We start from the raw sequence: 24875 nt of genomic DNA, 5'->3' as shown, positions 1-24875 counted from the left end.
AATCATAAAGGATCCATTAAAAAAAAATGTACAAGACCGCAGCAAACAAAACTATTGGACTCCGCTGAGGTATTGTACAAAACTTCCACCACAGAGAACTTCTAATACTGTGCCATATTGTCAAGAAGCACACATTATGGGGGATAAATACAGTACTATAAAGGTTCTTATCGGTAAAGCTTTTGTGGGCACAAGGCACTTACTCAAGTGCTGTACTGTAAAAAAGTAACTTAGGTACATTTACTGGAGTATTTCCAATTTCCAATACATACATAAACCACTTCATTCCGGCCATTTGAAAATAGCCGATCTAACAAGCTCACAATGCGTTGTGTGCTTGATTTGTATACATTTGAAGTATATTTTGATGCCAATACTTTCGAACTTTTAGTCAAGTACAATTTGAATTCCAGACTTTTCACAGAGTATTTCTAGCTAGTGTCATTGTACACGGCGGCAATAGTAGCCAAGGACTTTGCACTTTTCACACAGGTGTTGAGGATGCTCCTTGCTCTGGTCGGACACATCCAGCCCATCAGGTTTCTCCAGAGGTCGCTAAAATGCAAAATCACAGATTGTTAGCCAGGTGCTTGAAAAGTGCCTGAACTACATTTGCACGCACCACTACTGGCGACCGTAAAGACGACTTTAGTGACAACCTAGTCATGATTGGCTGCCTCCTAAGGCCTAAGCCAATGGGAGTCTTACCCATAAAACTCATAGTGTGAACGGCATAAAAACCCATGCGGAGCGAGTGGCAACAGAAGCTAATGTTATAAACTAATGAGCTAGAGGAAAGCCATAACAACCAAAGTGACCAACAAAAGATCGTCGGAAACGAACGAAGATGGGCGCTACAAGACCTTGTTGCACCTGGCAGTTATGACTGAGTCATTCTTGTTTGTTTAATTTTTTTTTAAATTATTTTGGGGCCTTTTCTGCCTTTATTGATAGAGATAGGACAGGAAATGGCGAGAGAGAGCCGTCCAGGCCAGATTGTTCATTAATAAAGGTTAAGTTGGTGCCTTGCATGGTTTCCTCTACCATTGGTGTGTTAACAATGAACATGTACAGTACAGTATCTGAATGGATGAGTGTAATGCACAGTGCAAAGCTATTTGGATTTGGGCGGTTGGGCGCTTTATAAATGCATCATTTACCATTTTTATCCACTATTTTTGGCTTGTGACACCGTTACATAGACTGGTGAGATAAATGTGCATTCAGCTGAGAAGGATTCCTCTCCTGTGAATGATTCATCAGACCCTTGGTACAGCTAAACTAATTTATGCTCCATCGTATGACCATGTCACTCGGTGTATTTAAAAAATATATATATATAACTTTTATCCCATGATTTTTGCAGCCCATTTTTTTCACCCAGTGTCAATTATCTAATGTAATCCTGGGCGCTACACTTCCTCTGCCAACCTGGGGGGGCAGTGGACAGACATCATGCTTCCTTCTATGCATGAGTAGTCCAAACGGCTTCTTTTCACCTGACAGGGGAGAGTCTCCCCGGCTGGACGTAGCACGTGGAAGGAACACGTTATTTCAACCAGTTCCTTTCCCCTCCATCAGGCGCCCGCCTGGCCAGGGGGAGGTAGTTTAGAGACCAGGATTACTGCATGTTTTTTGTGAGGGTACCTACCTACCCTAGGGAACACGGGGAGAACATGCAAACTCCACACAGAAAGGCCCTTTCGCCAACCCCGCCTCGGTATGGTACTGATGACGCAGAAGAGAGAACACGCCCCCCAGCGCCCACAGTGTCCCCAGCGTGAATAGAACCCAGGACATTCTAGCTGTGAGGCGACAGCACTACCAACTGTGCCACCGTGTCCCCTGTAAATTACAATTTAAGAAAAAAGAATCCCTGAAGTGAGCAACAAACAAAAGCAAAAAACAAGCAAAGAAAAAAGAAAGTCTGGCACCGGTTCTCAACGTCATGTCGGCGGGGGATCGGAAAGCAACAAGAACACATCGAAACGTTAATAAACTAAAGACTACATAAATAAAGTATTTTTTTCCTCCATTCTCCCTCTATTTATGTCACAATCTTGGTTTATAACTAGCTACTTGGATTATAGGATACTTATATAAAAACCAGTAGCCTACAATTAATACATTTGTATAAAATAAGAATATGCAAGTATATTAAATATATGTATTTTTATTCTCAAAGTACAGTATGACTACACATGACGCCAGCATTATGATAGTGACTCTTCGAACACTTCACAGCAAAATTAAATAATGAAATAGTGTTCACACAATCAGTCTCGGAACATTGAGACGGCGGGGCTTTCGCTTGGAAATCTCTATAACAGAATCGTAGTTCAGACCTTCAGTTAAATCTCTCTCAAACGCTTGGAGACACAGACTATTTAGGCGAGAGGTTGTCATTGTAGTTCTGCATGCACTTTTTACTCTTTGTACACTAGAAACAGTACATGTGGTCATTGGCAGTGTAATTACTAGTGCCCTTAAGAAGTCATATACACTGGCAAAAACTTCAGCTGGGCACGCATCAAATACCTTTAGTAGGGTGTCAAATGTATCTCCCTTGCGTTCTTTGACAGCAAGGTGTGTGAACACAAAGGCGTTGTATTTGTACAGTATGTCTATGGGAGGGTCGCGCCACGTAATGGACACACCCGGGCCGTGAATGGGCGAGGGGCGAATGGAGTCAATGGACGAGCAAGTCGGAGCAACATGCTCTCCCATTGTTCTAAGTTTGCCGATTTTGTATCTTTCTTTTTAATCACTGTTTTCAAGGACAGGCGAGATTGACTTGGACAGACGGCGGCCTGCCCTCGCCTTATTGTAAATACGCCTCTGCTCTGAGAGTGTAGAAATGGATCCAAATGGACCCTTCTGGGTCAAGGGTTCAGTGTCTTGCTCAAGGACACGTTGACACTAACCTAGGGGAGGCTGGGGATCGAACTGGGAACCTTCTAATAACCAAACAACCATCACTCCACAGTCCACACCACTACCACATAATCCATTTCCCCACGACAATGTACGTTCAATTATAAATTAGGGTTGATGAGCCAGCACTTACATTATCAACATTATGAGTTTGAGCACATTGGAACTTTTAGAATGATTGGATTATGGATCATAATTACCGGTACCTGTTTGTGAGGGTAAACATTGATGTGGCACTTTATACATTCCTGTCCCATGTTGGCCCAGGAGTTTCCACTCATCCACTTCCTCTTGCACTTGGGACATTTGTACTCTCCAAAGCACCTCTTCTTTCCCTGATAGGGGGTCAAACCTTCACCCTTTGGTCGAGCCTGTGGAACAAAATAAATTAAATTCAAACAACAAAAAAGTAATGCCTGATTTATACTTGATATGCTTGTTTGACACGATGTGCAACCCAGTGGTGGAAGAAGTACTCAGATTTCTTTTTTGAGGGGTGCTAGCCCCTCCTATATACGGCTTTTCGTCCTGTCACGTCTCACATTTGCCATTGACAATGAAAGGAGAATTTACGTCATATGTGCCTGAAATTTGACGTAAATTTGTGGCAACACAAACATTAAATGCCACGATCTTTTTTAAAGTAGCATTACCACAATTCAAAAAAATATATACTCTATTACGAGTAAAACATGCATTCCAAGTACAAAAACATTCCAAGTACAAAAACTTTTTTTTGAAAATAGCAGTTTATAAAATAATAATAAAAAAAAAAAGGAAATACTTCTGGACGGGAACCCCTTTTGGTGTTTTAACTAAGCATTATGTTATACTTTAGCTATTGAAAAATAGCAGATCTACAAGCTCATAGCGTGCCACCGAGTGGCGCGCTACGAGCTTGTAGGTCTGCTATTTTTGAAAAATCGTAAAAATGCGGCATAAATCTTTGAATATATATTCTTTCAGAGCGAACGTTTTTTTTTATTTCGACATCAGGCCTAAATGGGTTAAGTAAAGTAAAAACACCGCTTGAGTAAATGTATTTAGTTACTTTTCACCACTGGTGCAACCAAGTAATCAAGCAATACGAGAGCAATACATCAGATGCTTGCATTCACCATATCAGGTAACGATGTTTACCACCTTAATGTCATCCATTTACAAGCTGTCGACAAACTACGATATTATGGGCCAACTTTGTTTCGATTTGTAAAACTCAAAGGCTTTGAATAACGCTCTGCTTTTTTTTTGCTTCTCGTCACCTTTTACCGTAGGAGACTGACCTACAAGGTTTTCTTTGGACGGCAGCCAACTCAAAGCACGATGTGATTATAAGGGGAACTGATGGCGGGCGTCTGCTGGTGGCCAAGAGGGGGAGGACTTTGGCAGTGGGGAATAGGATGCTGATATAGGGTTTCTGTCACTGCATGAGGGAAAACAGACAAATTCACTTTTTGAAGGTTGGGAATATTCCGCATTGGGAAATTTGTCATTACCGGAATACTTTTTAATCCTGGAGCAGTCGCCACACATTTGTATCGGCCTGAGTTGCTATTCTAACTTACTATACCACGGCCGGGCGTAGATGGGGATTTTCCACCCCGGCAGAATAACACTTTAATGGCTTATGTAGGGCAAGGTTGTTGGAATATAGCGGAGCTATAGTGGGTTTAATTCACCGGTTCTTAAAGTTCATGTCTGGGACTGGGAAGGAACCACCCAATGGACCCTTGTGGTTCTGTAACTCTGAGAGTGTACTAGCCTGGCTAATAAACCGGACGCGAATCATCCGTTGGCAAAAAAGAAAATTGCCTGCCGGTGGATTCAACAGTGTGATATGAGTCTTGCTTATTAGGGCTAAGAGTGTACAACATGGAAGTTAAATTAACAAAGGATTTCACGGTGTAGATTCCCTGGGATAAAAGATACAACGACAACTATGTATCAAATAAAAAGGTAGAGAATCCCTGGTATTATTATTATTTATTTATTCAACTTTCCCATTAGAATTGAGCGCTCCCCTCCCTCCAGCTGTGCTCACCAGAGACCATAAAGGAGGCCTCCTCGAGCCTGTGGAGGAAAGGAACCAATGGGAGAGGCAGCTAAAAAACTAACAGGAGAAAATACCTCAGGCTCTCTGTCATGACATCCCTCCCAGCTGGCCCTGGCCAGCCAATCAGGACTCGGAGAGAACGCGGGGCGAGAAGGAAATCAAACCCAGATGAACCCCGGCTTGCACTTGTATAACACAATGAGAGAATCCCTAAACCAATCATAAACAAGAATCATTCCCAACAAGGCTGGATCCAATTAAATGCAACTTGGGCTGAAAAGTAGGGCATGTCATAATTGGGGCGACGAGCCAGGTTTGTACTGAACTGTTTTGATATGATATCACAGTGAGACCATATGTGTACGATTTAGTATGTATGAAGTACATGAAGTATGAGTTAAAGGTAGGGTAGGTGATGTGTTTTTGGTTAGAACTTTTCTTTTGTGTGGCGCTAGCCCCTCATATGTCCAGCTTTGAGGGTTTGTGTAATGAATGGCCAGCTTTGAGCGTTTGTCCCAACTCACACATTGAATGCCATTGACATCCGACAATGAATGCATGACCAGCTTTGAGTGTTTGTCAATGTGTATGGGGTGATGTATGATGATAAGAGCGCCCCTCACTTCACACGGGTGTGATTTCTTTAGTTAACTTACAGTCATATTCTGATAGTAAGCATTTGAGTGTTTGATCCATAGATATATATAAACACTAGATGGCTCAAGGCGGAGTTTCTGACGTCGTTCACCCGGCAGCCATCTTACTTCGGGGCTACAGTACAGTATGTTCAATGGCAGCTCAAACAGAAACAGTCATAACTCGCTCAAATCTTGACGGATTTACAAACGGGTTGGTTTATTACAAACGTTGTCAACGTGGCTATGATTCAGGACACTTATCTGCTTAATTTATTTTTTTATATGAACGTCGTATAAAAGCATATAAGTATGCGGACGTCTCTGACGTTTATAACAAACCAAACCGTTTGAAAATCGGTTGAAAATTGAGCAAGTTATGGTCATTTAAGAGTACATGCCCCATAGACACAATGTTATGTGTCCCGAGGTAAGATGGCCGCCACGTAACGACGTCACTCTCCATTGGCCAACAGCGCGGGTGAGCTATCTAGAGTTTATATATATCTATGGTTTGATCAGTCATACACAAAACATGTGTCTCACGTCTGTCCCGTGTCTGTATATCGGCCACATGACGTCATTTAGTGCTCTATACAAACATTAAAAGTCCATAGACTTGGCTGCCATCTTCAAAGCCATGCATTGGAAGGGCTAGCACCCTTCAAAAAAGAAAATACATACGAACCACACATTGTGTGAAGTGAGGGGCATTCTTATCATCATACATTATCATGCATCACATTCACACACACACACACACACACACACACAGCTGTGCATAGGAGGGGCTGGCACCCCTCAAAAAATAAGTTGTGAAAATGATGTACAAGCTAACAACGCATGTTGGTTGTCATGACTAACAGTTCCCACCTGATGTCGTGTGGGAGTTCAGACTGATCCAGACCGTACTGAATAACTGTTAGTTTACATAGTGTCTTAAGACTGGGACTCAAGTCTAAGATAAACAGGTCATCAAAAGTTCCGGTAGTAATTGCTTTGTATCCTCCAAAGAGGAAGATACGATCTCCAACCATGCAACAGCTCATACGGTTCATTGGTCTTGGACCTTCCCCCTTGGGCTCAACCTTCTTCCAGGAGAAGGTCTCTGGGTTGAATTTCCACAAATCATTAATGGGCTGGTCCATCATTTGGCCACCAAATATGTACAGCTCTCCTTTCTGGAAGAGGCTGTGCAGATAAGCGCTGGTCTCCTTCCTTCCTGGACTACAATTCCCATAATACTTTGGTGCACTGCTCCCTCCTTGTGGATAGGGGAGGGCTGTCTTACTGAGACAACATGTAGTCCAGGAAGTAAGTGAGCCCAGTGTCCATGACATCAGAGACACTGGGCTCACTGCTACAATCTAAAATATCTAAAACCACATATTACACACATAAAGACCCCCAGGAAAATGTTCTAAAGCTTCTAAACGCATTAACATATATTTTTTTTGCAAAAAGGGTGAGGTGTCCCTTTAAGGAATACAAATCATTGTGTGTACACTGTTGTGCAACCTGCTGTTTACAGCAAATTACCTTAATTTATCTAAATTCCCGGGCCTGTTGAGAACTCTAGTTTTCGCCGGCTGCTGGGCGAGGCTGCACTAATAACTTAGGGGGAGGCCCGTCTAGAGTTTGAATGGAAAGGTATCAGTCAAAAGGGAGACATCGAAGAGGAATGATGGATGGGGAAGGATCAACATGTCCAATGGAAGTCACATGGTTTGATACAACATTTTGGACTACATGCTGTTGTATGGCTTTCGGCTGTGTTTCGACTGCCCCCCTCCCCCTCATACAACACAAATGTTGTGTCAAACCATGTGACTCCCATTGGAAATGCATTGCGAGCTTGCATCAACTATACATCTCATACAACAAGCATACATCAATCTGTTGCGACCGTGTGAATCGCCCCTAAGAGTGTACAAGAGAGTTAAATTAACAATGATTTTACAATATAAATTGGGGTCCCAGAGATATAAATGCCATTAAATGGGGGTCTGTAGACTAATATGCATGTAACAAATGGGGGTCCTTGAAATTAAACGGATTGAGAATCAATTTGGGGGTCCTTGACATGAAAAGGTTTAGGCTGGAGTGATTAGTGGTCTGTAGCTGTGCTGCTCCTGCCACAGTGTGGCACTGTGGGAGGCTAGTGGGCAGGGCATAAGGTATTGTGTTGTCCCTGTTTGTTTTGCTTACATTTAAAAGGTTGGGATAAATATGAATATATTGTATATCATGTATGTATCTAATGCAAAGCATATATATACATTGAGACTTGTACTTAACACATTTAATGTCACCTGACCGGTGATAATGATTGGGACTGATGGTTGATGGGCATCCTGGCCATTCATTGTCAATGGCATTTAATGTTTGTGTTAGGACAATGTTTGTGTTTACAGTACACACCCTCAAAGCTGGACACCCTCAAAGCGCCTCTCAAAAAAAGATGCCTCGTTGGTCGCTGCAGTTCATTGGAGCGATGCGTCTCCAACGAAGGCGGAAGTGCGGAAGGCACGCTGCGTCAAGTGACTACTAGCCAATCACAGTGCGCCTTTTCCGGGACTTATCAATTCAACCCAAGGGAGCTTTATTGGCATAAGGAAACAAAACATTGCCTCTGACTCGCCTCCCGAACAGGGCACTGCGATAAGATATCTGACAGTGCTCTCTCCTAAGCCCACATGGGCACGCAGCAGTGTTGTTTTTGACAGCAAATTTAGATTTTAGTTTTAGTCATATAGTCTCTTGAATAGTTTCCATTTAGTTTTAGTCACATTTTAGTCACCTGGAATGTTTTAGCGTTAGTCTAGTTTTAGTTGACTAAATATCATACGATTTTAGTTGACTAAATCTCCAGTTGATTTAGTGGACTAAAATGCATTTTGGCGGGCCTTGATGCTGTCGTAATGACTGATTTTACACTTGCTGAAAATAGCCGATCTACAAGTGCACAACGCGTCGCGCTGCGAGCTTGTAGATCTGCTATTTTCAGCATGCAACCAAGTGTAACATGACTTATACTGGATCTCTTATCCACTAGTCCCTTACTAACATTTTTGTCTAGTTTTTATTTGTTGACAAAATTGTCAATATATTTCATCATAGTTTTAGTCGACAAAATCAACACTGGAAGGCAGCAGTGCATCTTCTTCTTCCTGGTGGAGGAAACAGCTTTCACTCAGCGAGGAGCGCAAAGCGAAACAAAGCAGCTTTATTATAGAGCACCGTCCGAAGGGCATGGCTAAGGTACCCTACGCCACAGTTTATTATAGAGCACTGAAGGGCATGGCACACGCACCGTACACCACAGTTTATTATAGAGCACTGAAGGGCATGGCACACGCACCGTACACCACAGTTTATTATAGAGCACTGAAGGGCATGGCACACGCACCGTACGCCACAGTTTATTATAGAGCACTGAAGGGCATGGCACACGCACCGTACACCACAGTTTATTATAGAGCACTGAAGGGCATGGCACACGCACCGTACACCACAGTTTATTATAGAGCACTGAAGGGCATGGCACACGCACCGTACACCACAGTTTATTATAGAGCACTGAAGGGCATGGCACACGCACCGTACGCCACAGTTTATTATAGAGCACTGAAGGGCATGGCACACGCACCGTACGCCACAGTTTATTATAGAGCACCGTCCGAAGGGCATGGCACACATACCCTACGCCACAGGTTATTATAGAGCACTGAAGGGCATGGCACACGCACCGTACGCCACAGGTTATTATAGAGCACTGAAGGGCATGGCACACGCACCGTACACCACAGTTTATTATAGAGCACTGAAGGGCATGGCACACGCACCGTACACCACAGTTTATTATAGAGCACCGTCCGAAGGGCATGGCACACGCACCGTACACCACAGTTTATTATAGAGCACTGAAGGGCATGGCACACGCACCGTATGCCACAGTTTATTATAGAGCACTGAAGGGCATGGCACACGCACCGTACACCACAGTTTCCACCGGGCCCAACAAAGATGTTGCTTTGACATTTGACACATGCACATGTCACGAGACGACACTGCATTGTTGTGGACCAATTGGAACCTGGCTGGAACGGGTGGGGACGATTCCTGTGAATTAAATGACCCCTTGGCCTTCGTCGATGTTGTGTTGGAAAACATTCTATGTATTCTATGAAATAGTGAAAATAGTAAATCGTAGATCTACAATCTCACAACGTGACGCGTGTTGTGAGCTTGTAGAGCGGCTATTTTCCACAACTTTTGTGCGGCACTTTTGTATGACGAAGTATTGCATAATAGTTGAAATCTGGAAGTATAGTTGATCTGCCCATCAACAGCAATGCCTTGCGAAGCTTTTGCGCAACTCCTTTAAGGATGGTGTGCCGTCATCTCAGAGAGGATCTGTTTTTAATATGTAAATGTTATTGGAGATTATTTCATGACCTGCTACAGTACATGGGCCACATGTTCCCCTCCTCCCCCCCTGCAGCATATTTTGATTATTATTCCATCTTCTATCACAGATCTTTGTATGTAGAAACCGCAACATATGTGAAATGGTTTAAGATCAAGATGTACATTACGTCACACTTTGTTGAATTTATGACAACACGTGTTCCATCAAGTGCATTTCCAGGTTACTCTCTCTCCACAGTCCACACTCCCTCTAGTCTAGTCTATTATCACAAGACACTCTCCGGGTCAAATGGGACCTCCTTGTGGCAATGAGGTAAAAAATCTGTGCCAGGAATGGATCTTTGGGTCTGGGATACTTGTTGCTTGTGTGTGAGAGGGCCCGGGAGGCTAGCCACCTCCCTCTGCCATCATCTGGAAACCATCAGGATAAACAATGGGGTTCTCCAAAGCCTGGAAGCCCCCCCTCCCCCCCACACACACACCCCTCTCTCTCGCGCACATGCGCGCGCACGCACGCACGCACGCACGCACGCACGCACGCACGCACGCACGCACGCACGCACGCACGCACGCACACACACACGCACGCACGCACACACACACACACACACACACACACACACACACACACACTACACACACACTCTCTCTCTCTCTCTCTCCCTGTCTTTCGCCATTCCCCTCTCTCCCCCCACTCCCGCGGGACATCAATCCATCCTGAAGACCATGAGAACAGCGAACCCATTGGATACCGTGCGGTCAATTACTACCGCACTAACAAACCCAAAGCCCTCTCTCTCTCTCTCTCCCTGGCCGTGTCTCATCTGGATGCATGGGACCCTCGACGTCACACAAGCAGAGCCCAGCTGTTACTGAGAGGACAACACCAGAGCAATGCCCAGACCCAGACTGACATGCACAGAGATATAGAGATAGATGTGTCCTTCTTTTCTTCATCTTCTTTTCAGCGTTATGTTCTTTTCAACTTACAACCCCTTACAGCCGCACTCAAAAATGTTTAAAATGTTTGTTAGGACCACAATGGAAACGCTGCGGGAACGCACCCAACAGCCCCCTGCGTCCCAACACAGCACAGCGACGGATGCGCTGGTATGGCCATGCCAAAAGACTCCCCCCTGCTGAACACCCCACTCACGCTATCCTCCACTTTGACCCAAAATCTGCTGGCTGGAAACTCAACTCGACTCAACTTCCACTTTACATCACAGGTTTACAGGTGTAAGGAGGAGCTGGGTGGAATTCCTACCAGCTCCCATCATGTCTAGTTTTCAGGAACGGGAAGAATAGCGAAAGAAAGAAAGAAAGAAAGAAAGAAAGAAAGAAAGAAAGAAAGAAAGAAATAGGTCAGATATACAACTTCAATCTGATAATACCCAGACTAAATGCTCTCTTCACCATGCCTTCAGAGACACAACAATCAGAGTCAATGTAATAACTTTATACGTTTGCCTGTGCTGGAGTTACTGCAGCTGACGTACCGTATAGGACAATGCTGCGTTCACACTGGCAGAAGATACAAAGATGTAAAGCTACACACAGTGACAGCGTATTTGTAGTTTTGTATCTTTGTAGCTGAAGTTGAAACCAGCTCAACTGTTTTTGCAGCAGCTACAAACGTCAGATGCATCTTTGCATCCACACGTCGCTGGCTGCTTCCATTGGAAATGAATGGTGCACTGTCTGTATCTTTGTATCTGCCCGTGTGAAAACACACACATGCACAATGTTATGTATAGGGTGAGGCCAAGCGATATAAAGATTAGACGCTGCAGAATAACCACACAGACATGTGTTCATGCACAGCTGCTCTCACTGCCATAAACACTGCACACAGCATTCCTGCATTGAATGCAGAAATGTGACTGTCCCTCACCCACCAGCAACGACTAAACCCCCGTGGTCCGTGGCTCAAATGCCGAATAAAGAATGGGCCTTGATATGAAAAGGGTTGAAAACCAATGCTTTACAGCCTTTATCTTGCTTTTCCTTGCAGTGTGTAGTATCGTTAGTACGCCCTAAGTTAGATCTCCAAGTAACTGCACTGATTATCAGAGGGAGTCTATAGTATCTAGCCCAGAGGTTCCCAAACTTTCTCATGTCAAGGACCCCCAAATTGACACTAATCAGCCCACGGACCCCCATTTGAAAAGATATGCCCCAAGGACCCCCATAAGAGATGATTTTTACAGCTCTAGCAGTAATTCTCAACCTGTTTAATTTCAAGGATCCCCAGTTTGACATGCATTAGGCTACGGACCACCATTTAATGGCATTTCTATCTCTGGGACCCCCAATTTATATTGTAAAACCACTGTTAGTTTAACTCGGAGAGTGTACACTCTCAGAGTTACAGATCCATGGGTCCATTTGGTTCTTAACTATCCATCATAGCTGGGGGACCCCCTGGAACTCCCTGAAGGGGACCCCTGGGGGACCCCGGACCCCACTTTGGGAACCACTGAGCTAGCCCACATTCCAGTGTTCCCTCCCTCTCCCTCTCTCTCTCTCTCTCTCTCTCTCTTTCTCTATCTCGTTCATCCTCCTGCTCCATCCTCAGCAGACTCCCCAGCCAAGAGCAACAGAGGCCGTGCTCAGGAGTCAGGGCAGAGATAACAATGTTTTATCAGCAGCAAACACAAAAGGACCAAAGCAATCTCTATGGGCCACGCAGCGTCCAGAGTCACCAGGCAGTCGTACCACTCCAATCTCTATGGGCCACGCAGCGTCGAGAGTCACCAGGCAGTCTCTATGGGCCACGCAGCGTCGAGAGTCACCAGGCAGTCTCTATGGGCCACGCAGCGTCGAGAGTCACCAGGCAGTCTCTATGGGCCACGCAGCGTTGAGAGTCACCAGGCAGTCTCTATGGGCCACGCAGCGTCGAGAGTCACCAGGCAGTCTCTATGGGCCACGCAGCGTGGAGAGTCACCAGCCAGTCTCTATGGGCCACGCAGCGTCGAGAGTCACCAGGCAATCTCTATGGGCCACGCAGCGTCGAGAGTCACCAGGCAGTCTCTATGGGCCACGCAGCGTTGAGAGTCACCAGGCAGTCTCTATGGGCCACGCAGCGTCAAGAGTCACCAGGCAGTCTCTATGGGCCACGCAGCGTCTCGAGAGTCACCAGGCAGTCTCTATGGGCCACGCAGCGTCGAGAGTCACCAGGCAATCTCTATGGGCCACGCAGCGTCCAGAGTCACCAGGCAGTCTCTATGGGCCACGCAGCGTCGAGAGTCACCAGGCAGTCTCTATGGGCCACGCAGCGTCGAGAGTCACCAGGCAGTCTCTATGGGCCACGCAGCGTCGAGAGTCACCAGGCAGTCTCTATGGGCCACGCAGCGTCAAGAGTCACCAGGCAGTCTCTATGGGCCACGCAGCGTCTCGAGAGTCACCAGGCAGTCTCTATGGGCCACGCAGCGTCGAGAGTCACCAGGCAGTCTCTATGGGCCACGCAGCGTCGAGAGTCACCAGGCAGTCTCTATGGGCCACGCAGCGTCCAGAGTCACCAGGCAGTCTCTATGGGCCACGCAGCGTCGAGAGTCACCAGGCAGTCTCTATGGGCCACGCAGCGTCGAGAGTCACCAGGCAGTCTCTATGGGCCACGCAGCGTCGAGAGTCACCAGGCAGTCTCTATGGGCCACGCAGCGTCCAGAGTCACCAGGCAGTCTCTATGGGCCACGCAGCGTCGAGAGTCACCAGGCAGTCTCTATGGGCCACGCAGCGTCCAGAGTCACCAGGCAGTCTCTATGGGCCACGCAGCGTCCAGAGTCACCAGGCAGTCTCTATGGGCCACGCAGCGTCGAGAGTCACCAGGCAGTCTCTATGGGCCACGCAGCGTCCAGAGTCACCAGGCAGTCTCTATGGGCCACGCAGCGTCGAGAGTCACCAGGCAGTCTCTATGGGCCACGCAGCGTCCAGAGTCACCAGGCAGTCTCTATGGGCCACGCAGCGTCCAGAGTCACCAGGCAGTCTCTATGGGCCACGCAGCGTCGAGAGTCACCAGGCAGTCTCTATGGGCCACGCAGCGTCCAGAGTCACCAGGCAGTCTCTATGGGCCACGCAGCGTCGAGAGTCACCAGGCAGTCTCTATGGGCCACGCAGCGTCCAGAGTCACCAGGCAGTCTCTATGGGCAACGCAGCGTCGAGAGTCACCAGGCAGTCTCTATGGGCAACGCAGCGTCGAGAGTCACCAGGCAGTCTCTATGGGCCACGCAGCGTCGAGAGTCACCAGGCAGTCTCTATGGGCCACGCAGCGTCGAGAGTCACCAGGCAGTCTCTATGGGCCACGCAGCGTCGAGAGTCACCAGGCAGTCTCTATGGGCCACGCAGCGTCGAGAGTCACCAGGCAGTCTCTATGGGCCACGCAGCGTCGAGAGTCACCAGGCAGTCTCTATGGGCCACGCAGCGTTGAGAGTCACTAGGCAGTCTCTATGGGCCACGCAGCGTCGAGAGTCACCAGGCAGTCTCTATGGGCCACGCAGCGTCGAGAGTCACCAGGCAGTCTCTATGGGCCACGCAGCGTCGAGAGTCACCAGGCAGTCTCTATGGGCCACGCAGCGTCGAGAGTCACCAGGCAGTCTCTATGGGCCACGCAGCGTTGAGAGTCACTAGGCAGTCTCTATGGGCCACGCAGCGTCGAGAGTCACCAGGCAGTCTCTATGGGCCACGCAGCGTCGAGAGTCACCAGGCAGTCTCTATGGGCCACGCAGCGTCGAGAGTCACCAGGCAGTCTCTATTGGCCACGCAGCGTGGAGAGTCACCAGGCAGTCTCTATGGGCCACGCAGCGTCGAGAGTCACCAGGCAGTCTCTATGGGCAACGCAGCGTCCAGAGTCACCAGGCAGTCTCTATGGGCAACGCAGCGTCCAGAGTCACCAGGCAGTCTCTATTGGCCACGCAGCGTGGAGAGTCACCAGGCAGTCTCTATGGGCCACGCAGCGTGGAGAGTCACCAGGCAGTCTCTATGGGCCACGCAGCGTCAAGAGTCACCAGGCAGTCTCTATGGTCCACGCAGCGTCGAGTCACCAGGCAGTCGTACCACTCCACTTGTATCGCTCTCTTCTACACCAGTTGTTTTCAAGCCGTGATCCCCCAAAATAATCATATTATTTGAACTGGGACCCCCATCCCATCCTGACAAAGAGTTGAGGCATTCAATTTAGTTTCGATTTAGTTAGTTCTAGTTAGTTCTGTGAGCTTGTAGGTCGGCTATTTTCACAATTTTGCCAATATAATTTGACAATTTGGTCAATGTTGTTGATTACTTTTGATGCAGAAATGGTATTTTTTCTTATTTTTGATTAGGCATTAAAAAGGTCTTAAAAGTCCTTAAATTGTTACTTCACTGTCATCTGGGCACCATTGCTCAATATAAGTATGTGAATCTTCAGTCTGAATTCTAATGGCAAACAATAAAGAAAGGGGGGGGGGGATTTTAATTCTCTTCCCCAAGCAATTTCACCGTTTTCAAATAGATTTCACTGGCTTCAACCGGAGGCTAAAAACGTTACAAGTGAACCGCAGTGAGAAACGAGAGGACTTCAAACTTCAAAGCGGCCTCTCTCAATCACCGAAGGATTCTCTGTCTGAAGTCATTCATCAAACCTGTCATCTACCCTCCATTCAGACATGATTAAACCCTAAATAATGACACGCCGTGGCCTCAGCTGTGCCTGTGAGTGACTCCCAAAACCATGATGTTCTGGCTCTGGACATCTTTGTGTATCTGACCACTGCCTCAGGCAGGCAGGCAGGCAGGCAGGCAGACAGACAGACAGACAGACAGACAGACAGACAGACAGACAGACAGACAGACAGACAGACAGACAGACAGACAGACAGACAGACAGACAGACAGACAGACAGACAGACAGACAGACAGGGATGACTGCATGACTGCGGCCAGCGTCCGCAGTGCACAGCCGACAATACAGCCCGACTGACTTCCTGACCTTTGGTTCGCCTGCCCGGCCCCTCTGCAGAAACAATGCGCTCCTTATTTAGCCCAAGAAGCCCTTCCCCATCATGCAGCCATTCACTGTCAGCACATTGTCACTTGTGTTATTCACTTTCACAGTCACTGGGTTCAACAGCTTAATTGGTAAAAGGGTCACTGGAATGTTACGACCTTGGGGCTAGGGGGTGTAACAGGCTGGCCCGGTGACATGTTTATTACAATATGCAGAATGATTGGGTAAATATTAATAAACAGCCATCAGGTGACACATAAACAGCTGATTGGGGACGGATATTGAAGAGGCTGATGTCTTATTTTGTCATTTTAAATGTCCACTTTGTGCCCCTGTGTCTTGCTCTTGTGCGTCTGTGGCATTTCTTTTGACTTTGTGTGTGTCAACAACAGACAGTAAAGCAATCTATACTGTACATACTGTACGCGAGTTGACTTGAACACACTACAAAATGCCACAGATTCCACCCGACAGCCACAACAAGCAGTGTGTTCATTAGCTACTACGGGATACTCGGCTGAGCTTCAACTGAGGGCTTCTTTGTCGCGAGGGCGGCTCTTTAATCACTGCTTTGGGTTGGAAGCTCAGCAACACATGATAAACGTCTGACATCATCCTCCTTACAACAGAGAGAGAGAGCAAGGGGGAACATCAAGCCAGCAAGAGATGGCTTCCAGATTTTGCACATTTAAATGGGCGGGGCTGTGAAGGGAATCGTAAATATCTCAGAGTACTATAGCCCAAGCCACGGGTCTTCAACGTTTTTCAGGCCAAGGACCCCTTAGCCGTGAGAGAGATGAAGCTCCCCCAATACTTGTTTGACAGCACTAGCACTGACTGTCAAGCGTTGTGTTGGATTCACGTTAATGTGTATTTCGATTTTCTGACATTTAACCACTGTCAATACTTAGTCTGTACTTCTGCTTTCCCTCTAGTCTGCACCAATCAAATCTCTTTGCCAAAAATAGCCGATCTACAAGCTCACAACAGATTTTTGGCTAAAGTTCTCTTTAGAATTTGGGAATGTGCTACAAACACGTTGCAACCTTGTAGATCGGCTATTTAAAAAACACTGAATTTATTTTCAAATGGAATGGAGCGAGTGGGAGGGGGTTACACAAATCTTCTCTTATGGGAGTCCCTGACTCCCTGGCACGTAATCTGTCAGATGTGGGACATAATAAATATACGCGTCAATTTGGGGATCCCTCCCTCACACGAAAATGTTTGAGAACAACTTGCCATAGATTCCCACTACGTTGCCTAGCTTGTCTTATAAAAGAGACAGACTTTCAGAGTTCAGTGACTCGGGCTGAGAGGTTGTGAAAGCGGAGAGGAGACCCCTGTGTGCACCCATTTCCTGTGTGTTTCTTCTCCATTCTTACTGAGCCATGACATTCTCTGATTCCTATCCCTCGCTGCTCCGATCCAATCCACTCAGCTATGTATGGAGGCCTGTTACGGGCATTCCACAGGCTGGTGTGTGTCGTAGTACACAGAAAAATCATCCGTGTTAAGTTAAAGGTAGTGCAAGTGACCGAGTGCCACGCTATGTAGCTTGTAGATCTGCTATTTTTGAAAAATCGTGAAAATGTGGCGTAAGTCTTTGAATATCATAGCCAATGTTTTTAACTCAAATCTTTGCTTCGGGGGGAGTCCCTGGAACAACATATTTTCAGATGGGTGTCGGAGGGTCCACCACTGACTATTTTGTTAAATGATCGTTTGATGTTCTGAGAATATATTCTTTAGATATAATAATATATGGAAGGTACTTTCAGATACAGTAGATATTTAATTGCCACACATGTTTTGCGTTTGGCTCACAAAATGAAACCATTAAACTTTAACAGTGCATACAGAATTTTACCTTTTTACGTACCTGTTTGAGTTGAAACTGGACTTCAACGTGAAGTTTTTTCTAACACTGCATACCTCTTACATCCTGCCCATCAATCATTTGATCCATTTTCATTACATCTGACAAATGTCAGGTATTTCCTTTTGAAAATGTATCAATAGGCAACTCCAGGTGCACTAAAGGTTGTGGTAATATTTCAGGCCCATTCAGAGTGGAGCTTTTTGCTTAGGTCCACAGAAAAGCCTATCGTCTTTCATTAACGCTGGCTTACAGATCCAATCTAGCATCTGCTCTTCATTACCAACCTGTGGTGGTACAACTAACTCAAATATGTGCATATACAATAATGTGCTGTCGAATCACTTTAACATTTTGAAAGAAGCCGGCCAACATCAGATTCTGATTTGCTGATTGGTAAATGTGATTATTTATGTTCTATAAATTCAAATGAAACGCCGATGAGCAAAACCTAGCAATGATGAGGGAAGTTGGAAATATCTTTCAATCCTGTTAGAACGCAGCACTAGTTCTTCAAGACATTAACTTGTTGATATACAGTTCCCATGATACATGATACGTGTGTGCAACCTGGTCTCACCCAAACACGATGAAATAACACGGATTGGCAATTCCGTACATACACTACTAGTGAAAGCCACGCCTCCGTCGCAGTCAAAACATTAATAGTGTAATATGTACAGATTCCGGTTTTTGTTTTTAGTGTATATACGGAATTGCGTTTTTGGGTAAGATCGGGCTGGTGTGCGTGTGTGTGTGTGTGTGTGTGTGTGTGTGTGTGTGTGTGTGTGTGTGTGTGTGTGTGTGTGTGTGTGTGTGTGTGTGCGCGTGCGTGCATGCGTGGGTGCGTGCGTGCGTGAAGGAGACATAAAGCGTCAGAATCCACATCTCACCTGAGGGCAGTCTTTGATGTAGTGGCCTTTGTTGAAACAAAGGTGGCACAGGTAGTTGGGTGGCGGCCGTTTGTTGGACTTGCGCGACTCTGGGGATATGGAGAGGTCGGAGAAATGGTCCGTCAACGAGCTGAGGCCCTCCACGATATTGTTGAGGGACCCGTACGGTGAGGACCCCTTATAGAAATTATTCAGGGCCTGTCAAAGAAAGGAAGAAAATATAGAATATATTATATATATCACTGTCTTCACTGATAACAAAGAGTGGTGAAAAGTAAAACTTCTGGGAACTCAGATTAATAACAAAGTGGTGTGAACGTGTCTTGATATCTATCTATACAATTGAGAAGTTGTACAGGTGCACAGTTCGGGTGGCCAAATCATATGTGTGGATTATGCGGAAGTGCCATTTTCGCCTGTGCGCTGTGGCCGTGTTTCACGATATCCACTGAGAAATAACAACACGGATGCGTGGCGTTCTAGTAGGCTACAAGTGTAACTTCAGAAGAAAATAAGAAAACCGAGTAGAAATTCCAGCATTCCCCTGTATATTTCTGCAGAAACATGGGACCACACATCTGCAACATTGCATGAAAGAGCAGGTTTTCGACAAGGCCATTCCCCTATCAGTCCATCACACTGATTGTTTCACTGTCATGAGCCAGCAGTCCTCGTCTCCACTGTACTGTACAGAGGACAGACAGTAGTAGACGTTATTTCATTTCCGCAGATGCGCCACATTTACTCTACAAGCTTATAGTGTCCATTTCCCTAACAGAACAAAATGCCCTTGTCGTGCAGGGTTTTTTTTTCCCTCTCTCTCCAACTGGTCCTGTTGGGAGTTGGGGATGATAACAATCAGCGCCATTGTTTGTTTCTCTTGAGGACATGTGGGTTCTGTGGTACCAGAGAGAAAGCGTGAAGAAGAACCATGGCTACACAGTGGCTACTCTCAAGTCATCACAGAAAGGGAATTGTATTGGGATTGGATAACAGAGTGATGTGATGTCCGTTGCAGAGGCTGATGTTTTGTCTTAGACATCAGTCTGCTATAATCATGTCACGCGCTTCCCTCGATTAATAAACCGTCAACTAAACACCAACCAGGCACAGATGAAAGAGCCATACAACTCTGGATTGCAAAATGCCACCGCAACTAATGCTTGCTTTCTGTAACTCTGTAAATCAAGGTTAAAGTGCGGTGATTTTTTTCCACCCTAAAACATGATCATCGGGTATTATTATAACATAAGGAGGAAGGTTTTGTTTTCCTAAAAAGTGTACAGTATTTGTTAAAATGTCGTTTTGATGTGGACACACCCACCAGTTCATTAAGTATGCCTGGTTTGCCTGGTGGGTGGTGATGGGTGGTGATCCACCTGAACTGAAGCCGCACCCACATATGTGGTTGTATGATAAAAATCACACCCGTGTGAACTGAGTGGTGTAAGATAGACTGATCAGCTGTGGTCTGACGTAATGTCTGACGTAATGAAATCACACCCGTGTGAACTGGGTGACCATAGCAACCATGCTCATTTTTTGGTACGGACAGACACGTAAACTAACAAAGCCAGTTGTAGGAGTGGTTTACACCACTCAAAAAGCCAGTTGTAGGAGTGGTTTACACCACTCAAAAAAGGATACATTTAATAATGACAATCGGAAATAATGATATTGTGATGTCATGTCACTATATCACTTTGTTTTTTCATTGGAACGTTTGACTGCTCAAGGTTTCAGCCTCCAGGAAAAACCCTAAATACAAAGGGAAGACATCATTGCACATAACAACCACACCAAGGGGTCCCTGACATATCTCTTCAAATGGGGGTCCGCGGGCTAATACATTTTGGGGGTCCTTGACATGAAAGGGTTTGGGAAGGACTGCTGTATAGCCTGCTATACATCTCAGTCCTCTGCTTGCAGGTATGGCTCCATGTGGGGAGCGCTGCACATACTCCTCTGTCCAAGAGAGGAAGGGTGAACCCTTTTACATCCAGTGATGATGGAAAAAGTACATTTGTTACTTAAGTGAAAGTATCAATACTGCTAAATAGAACTTCTCCATTACAAGTAAAAGTACGGTAATCAAAGTTTACTTGAGTAAAAGTACCAAAGTATTGGTATCAAAATACTCATTGTGCAGAAGTATAAAGTAGCCTACTCATTATGCAGAATGTCCCATTTCACAACTTCAAAATGTATCAAAACAAATTGAAAAATAGCAGATCTACAAGCTCACGATGCTCACATTGTGAGCTTGTAGATCGGCTATTTTCAAATGGCCGAAATATAGGGCTGAAGTGGTTTTAATGTATGTTTTGTAATACCATTCAAACTTTACAAAGTAAACTAAAGTTATCAAATAAATGTAGTGGAGTAAAAGTACAATCCGAGATGTATAGTGGGCTAGAAGTATAAGTACTGTAAATTGGAAATACTCAAGTAATGTATACAAATTCCTCAAAATTGTACTTAAGTACAGTACTAAAGTAAATGTATTTAGTTATTTTACATTTTGCAGTACAGTACGGTACTTGTAAATGTACTTTGTTAGTTACTTTACACCACTGTGCGAACCCTTTTACATTCATCTATTTAATACCCTGCCAGAGGCCTCTCTCTCTCTCTCTCTCTCTCTCTCTCTCTCTCTCCCAACCTGCCATACCTCCCTCCTCAGCAGCATACTACTGACACAGGAACAGTGTGAATACACACAGGCAGTATACAGCCTGGGTACAAAAAACATATTCATATGCTATAGGGCTTCACTCTGTCACAGCAGTGCAACTCCAATGGAGGAATGCAGAGTGTGAGGTTTTTAGCTGACCTATGGGCAGCAGAAAAAAACCTGCAATATGAAATGTTAACGTGTAATAATAATAATTAATATTAATATATCCACGGGAAAGCCTTTAATATTGAAAGACATCACTCAGTCAGTCACCATGCAGTAGACTATACACCAGTGGTTTTCAACCAGTGGTCCGGGGACCACCAGTGGTCCTTGAGGGGGTTCCAGGTGGTCCCCACTCCTATAATGGTACCAACATCAAGCATGCGGAATTGTGGACAAAATCTTATCCAATGACAACAAAATATTCTATAAAGTCCTGGGTCTGAGAGGCTAAATCTCATATGTTACATGAAATGTGACATAGCTCTGTTTACAACCCCCTCCAACTGTAAACTTTCCCCATTTTTTAGTTTTTATTGTATTGTGAATTTGTGACACATAAACGTTTGTTTTCTCATGCCAAAAAACCTAATTTGAATTTATATGAAAACCTTTACAATAAACTAGACTATACTACACAATACACAGTAAAATATTGACCCTGTGGTAATCTAATTGATCCATTTGTAACTGTGAGAGTTTTTACACTCTTCGTTGTTTGATGACCTGCACTAAAGTTTTAACTTTTGCTTTACAACAAGAACAAACATACACATAGCCACATTACACACAAGTTCTAGTACCTCACTCCTCAGCTGTAGGAAGTTGTTGAGATAGTTGGAGCTCAGCTCGACCGCTTGGCGCTTGGCGTTGTTCAGGTCCGGTGCAGAGGAGGAAGAAGTGGACTCGGTTCTGAACGCGTCAAAAGCGTTGGTACTCTGAGTGTCTTGCAGGGACATGTAGACCCAGTTCAACAGCTGGTGTGCGGGCTGGTGGTACACAGACGTGGGACCCGACATCATATTGGCCTTTTTTGGTTGTTGTGCAAGAAAGAAAGAAATAATGCTTCTGCGCTGCGCCGTCAGAACAGCTGTATTTCTGAATAGTGGATTTCACTCAATCATTCCACTTCTTTCTTGCGATCCGTAGGATTATTTTTCAATGCATTCGCTTCAGATGCTCTGCGTACGGGACCCCCGCCCCGGTGGTCCCTGGGTTACGATCACGGAGGCAGCGCAGTGAAAGCATGACAGGGCAGAATGTATGTGCGGTGCCATGCAGTCCCAAAATCTGTGCGCTCCAGCCAGGCTGATGATCGCAGGATGAACGCTGCTATGCTCGCATATTGCATATTCTCCCGGTCCCGATTATTACGTCACAGAGTGAGAGTCACTATATAATAGGAGGTCCAGCAGGGGGGCAATATGGTTCCTATATAGCCCAGTGATTCTCAAAGTGGGACCCGGGGAGTCGGGGACCCCAACTCCCAAAGGGGTCATTCATTGACTCATATTGTCTTGATGCCTGGGGTAGGCTACTGCCTACACAAGCTAAAGTAAACTATAGTAGTTTGAAACAATGGACCCTGGTCTCTAACTCTGAGAGTGTACACAAATGCAAAGGTCAATTTGGTTCCATTTGTAGACCAAATTGGTGTTCCTTTATAAAATTAAAGGGTTAGGGTTTGTATATAGGCTAATGTGCACATTATCAGTATTTGTTAATGTTTTATGGTGAGAAATAATCTTGTTCAATAAACATAGTGCCCACCTTTTGATCATAAAAAACAGTAGGCAAATTATGGTAGGCTATCAATCAGTCATACATGGTATCAATCGTCTAAAGTTTGCTGCCATCTAGTGTTTATGGTGAGTAATTACCAATTCTATTCTGTGTAGATTGTCGCTGCGTATGGTCGTGTGTGTGTGTGTGTGTGTGTGTGTGTGTGTGTGTGTGTGTGTGTGTGTGTGTGTGTGTGTGTGTGTGTGTGTGTGTGTGTGTGTGTGCGTGTGCGTGTGTGTGAGTCTCTAAATTGATTCCTAAGTTTTCTGTTCTCCCAGCTGTCTCGGCTGGGTGTGACCTTTTGTGCCCTTAATAGTTCGAACATACATTTACATTAAGGCAGGATGGCAAGGCGCAGCTATGCAGAATTGAACATGATTTATTTCCCCCAAGTGTCAAACAGTGAATTTGGCAAAAACAAAGGAGACCAACAATATCTGTAAAATAGAAAATAAAATATATTCAAAAACAAATAGCCTAGGCCTACTTCATATCAAATGTAAATCAAACATAATATAAAGTAAACCAAGCCTTATTATAATAAAATAATAAATAGGCCTAGATATCAGGCCATCAAAATACTAAATTAACAGAAATGCATTTTAACCATCTACAAAATAGAACTAGAAATGCACTCAGTCGAGCTGCCAACTTGCGCCTTGCACACAAGGGCCATGTACAAGAATGGCTGAAAGAGGACACCGACATACATCCCCCGACATACAAAACATACATACCCAGCGCTCTGCTTGCGCAAGTAAATACAAAATGCATTCTGTCAGATCAGTGGATCTTAAATAAATACTGATGTCATCAATATGACATCATAGACTGGCCTAGACTCCATATTTGGCCTATGCCTAACCTCGGAGACTGCAGGCATTTCATTTAAGGGCATGCCTGACAAGGAACTCCATGTATGGGATGCAGGCAGACAGATACAGATACTTGTATACTGACTGCATACAAGTGTTATAAACAGATTACAATCTGACTTTATGTATAGGCTAATTGCAAAATGCTTTATATTGTGTCACATGAATTATTTGTTTATGATTGTGCTATTTGTGCATGTGCTTCAGGGAGTGCTATACAAACACTTGAGTAAAACTATATCTATATCAGCATTAAAATAAAGAAAAAGTAAAAACACCCATCATTATGCAGAACGGACCATTTCAAAATCATATTATTGGTTTGTAATAAATGACTAATGCATTAAAGTATTCAGCTGATTTTATTACTACAATATAAGTGTTGATTGAAGGATTTAATAACAGATTGAAGAATTGGCTACATTTCAAGCACAACTCAATTGTTAACTGTGAAACACCATAAAGCATTACACTTGTTTACAATAGGTTCCACCATGTTCAATTCATCATAACATTTAGAGACGTACAAATAAACACTTCTATATAGTTTATGGCTATAGCCAAGCCATAAACAGGAAATCATTATAGAGGAGGTAAAAAAGGGGAAAAAACATATATAGCCTACAGTGAGGGATTGTCATGGCATATATAGCCTACAGTGAGGGATTGTCATGGCCACTGGCCATGACAATATTCCCTCCAAATTTCTCAGAGACTCAGCCATCTCTAT

At 45.0% G+C, this 24875-nt stretch overlaps 1 protein-coding gene across 1 annotated transcript; it reads right to left on the bottom strand.

The window, feature by feature from the left end:
- Positions 1 to 432: 432 nt before the first annotated feature.
- Positions 433 to 22726, bottom strand: LOC306914953 (zinc finger CCHC domain-containing protein 24-like). The gene is made up of 4 exons (XM_079492191.1): positions 22292 to 22726; positions 18809 to 19006; positions 3141 to 3305; positions 433 to 555 (listed from the first exon to the last, which is right to left on the bottom strand). The coding sequence occupies exons 1-4, from the start codon at positions 22508 to 22510 to the stop codon at positions 442 to 444; spliced, it is 696 nt and encodes a 231-aa protein (XP_079348317.1). The 5' UTR covers positions 22511 to 22726; the 3' UTR covers positions 433 to 441.
- Between the last annotated feature and the right edge of the window lie 2149 nt (positions 22727 to 24875).

This window comes from Electrona antarctica (genome assembly GCF_951216825.1).
Source record: "Electrona antarctica genome assembly, chromosome: 22".
Lineage (NCBI taxonomy): Eukaryota > Metazoa > Chordata > Actinopteri > Myctophiformes > Myctophidae > Electrona > Electrona antarctica.
Note: the sequence above shows the minus strand (reverse complement) of the source record. Positions and strands in the feature narration are given on the sequence as shown.

Coding starts and splice junctions, on each gene's coding strand:
- LOC306914953 (XM_079492191.1), bottom strand. CDS start 22,510: ATGATGTCGGGTCCCACGTCTGTGTACCACCAGCCCGCACACCAGCTG. Junction 3,306..18,808: donor ACATCAAAGACTGCCCTCAG/GTGAGATGTGGA, acceptor TTTGTTCCACAG/GCTCGACCAAAGGGTGAAGG. Junction 556..3,140: donor ATGTTTACCCTCACAAACAG/GTACCGGTAATT, acceptor TTTGCATTTTAG/CGACCTCTGGAGAAACCTGA.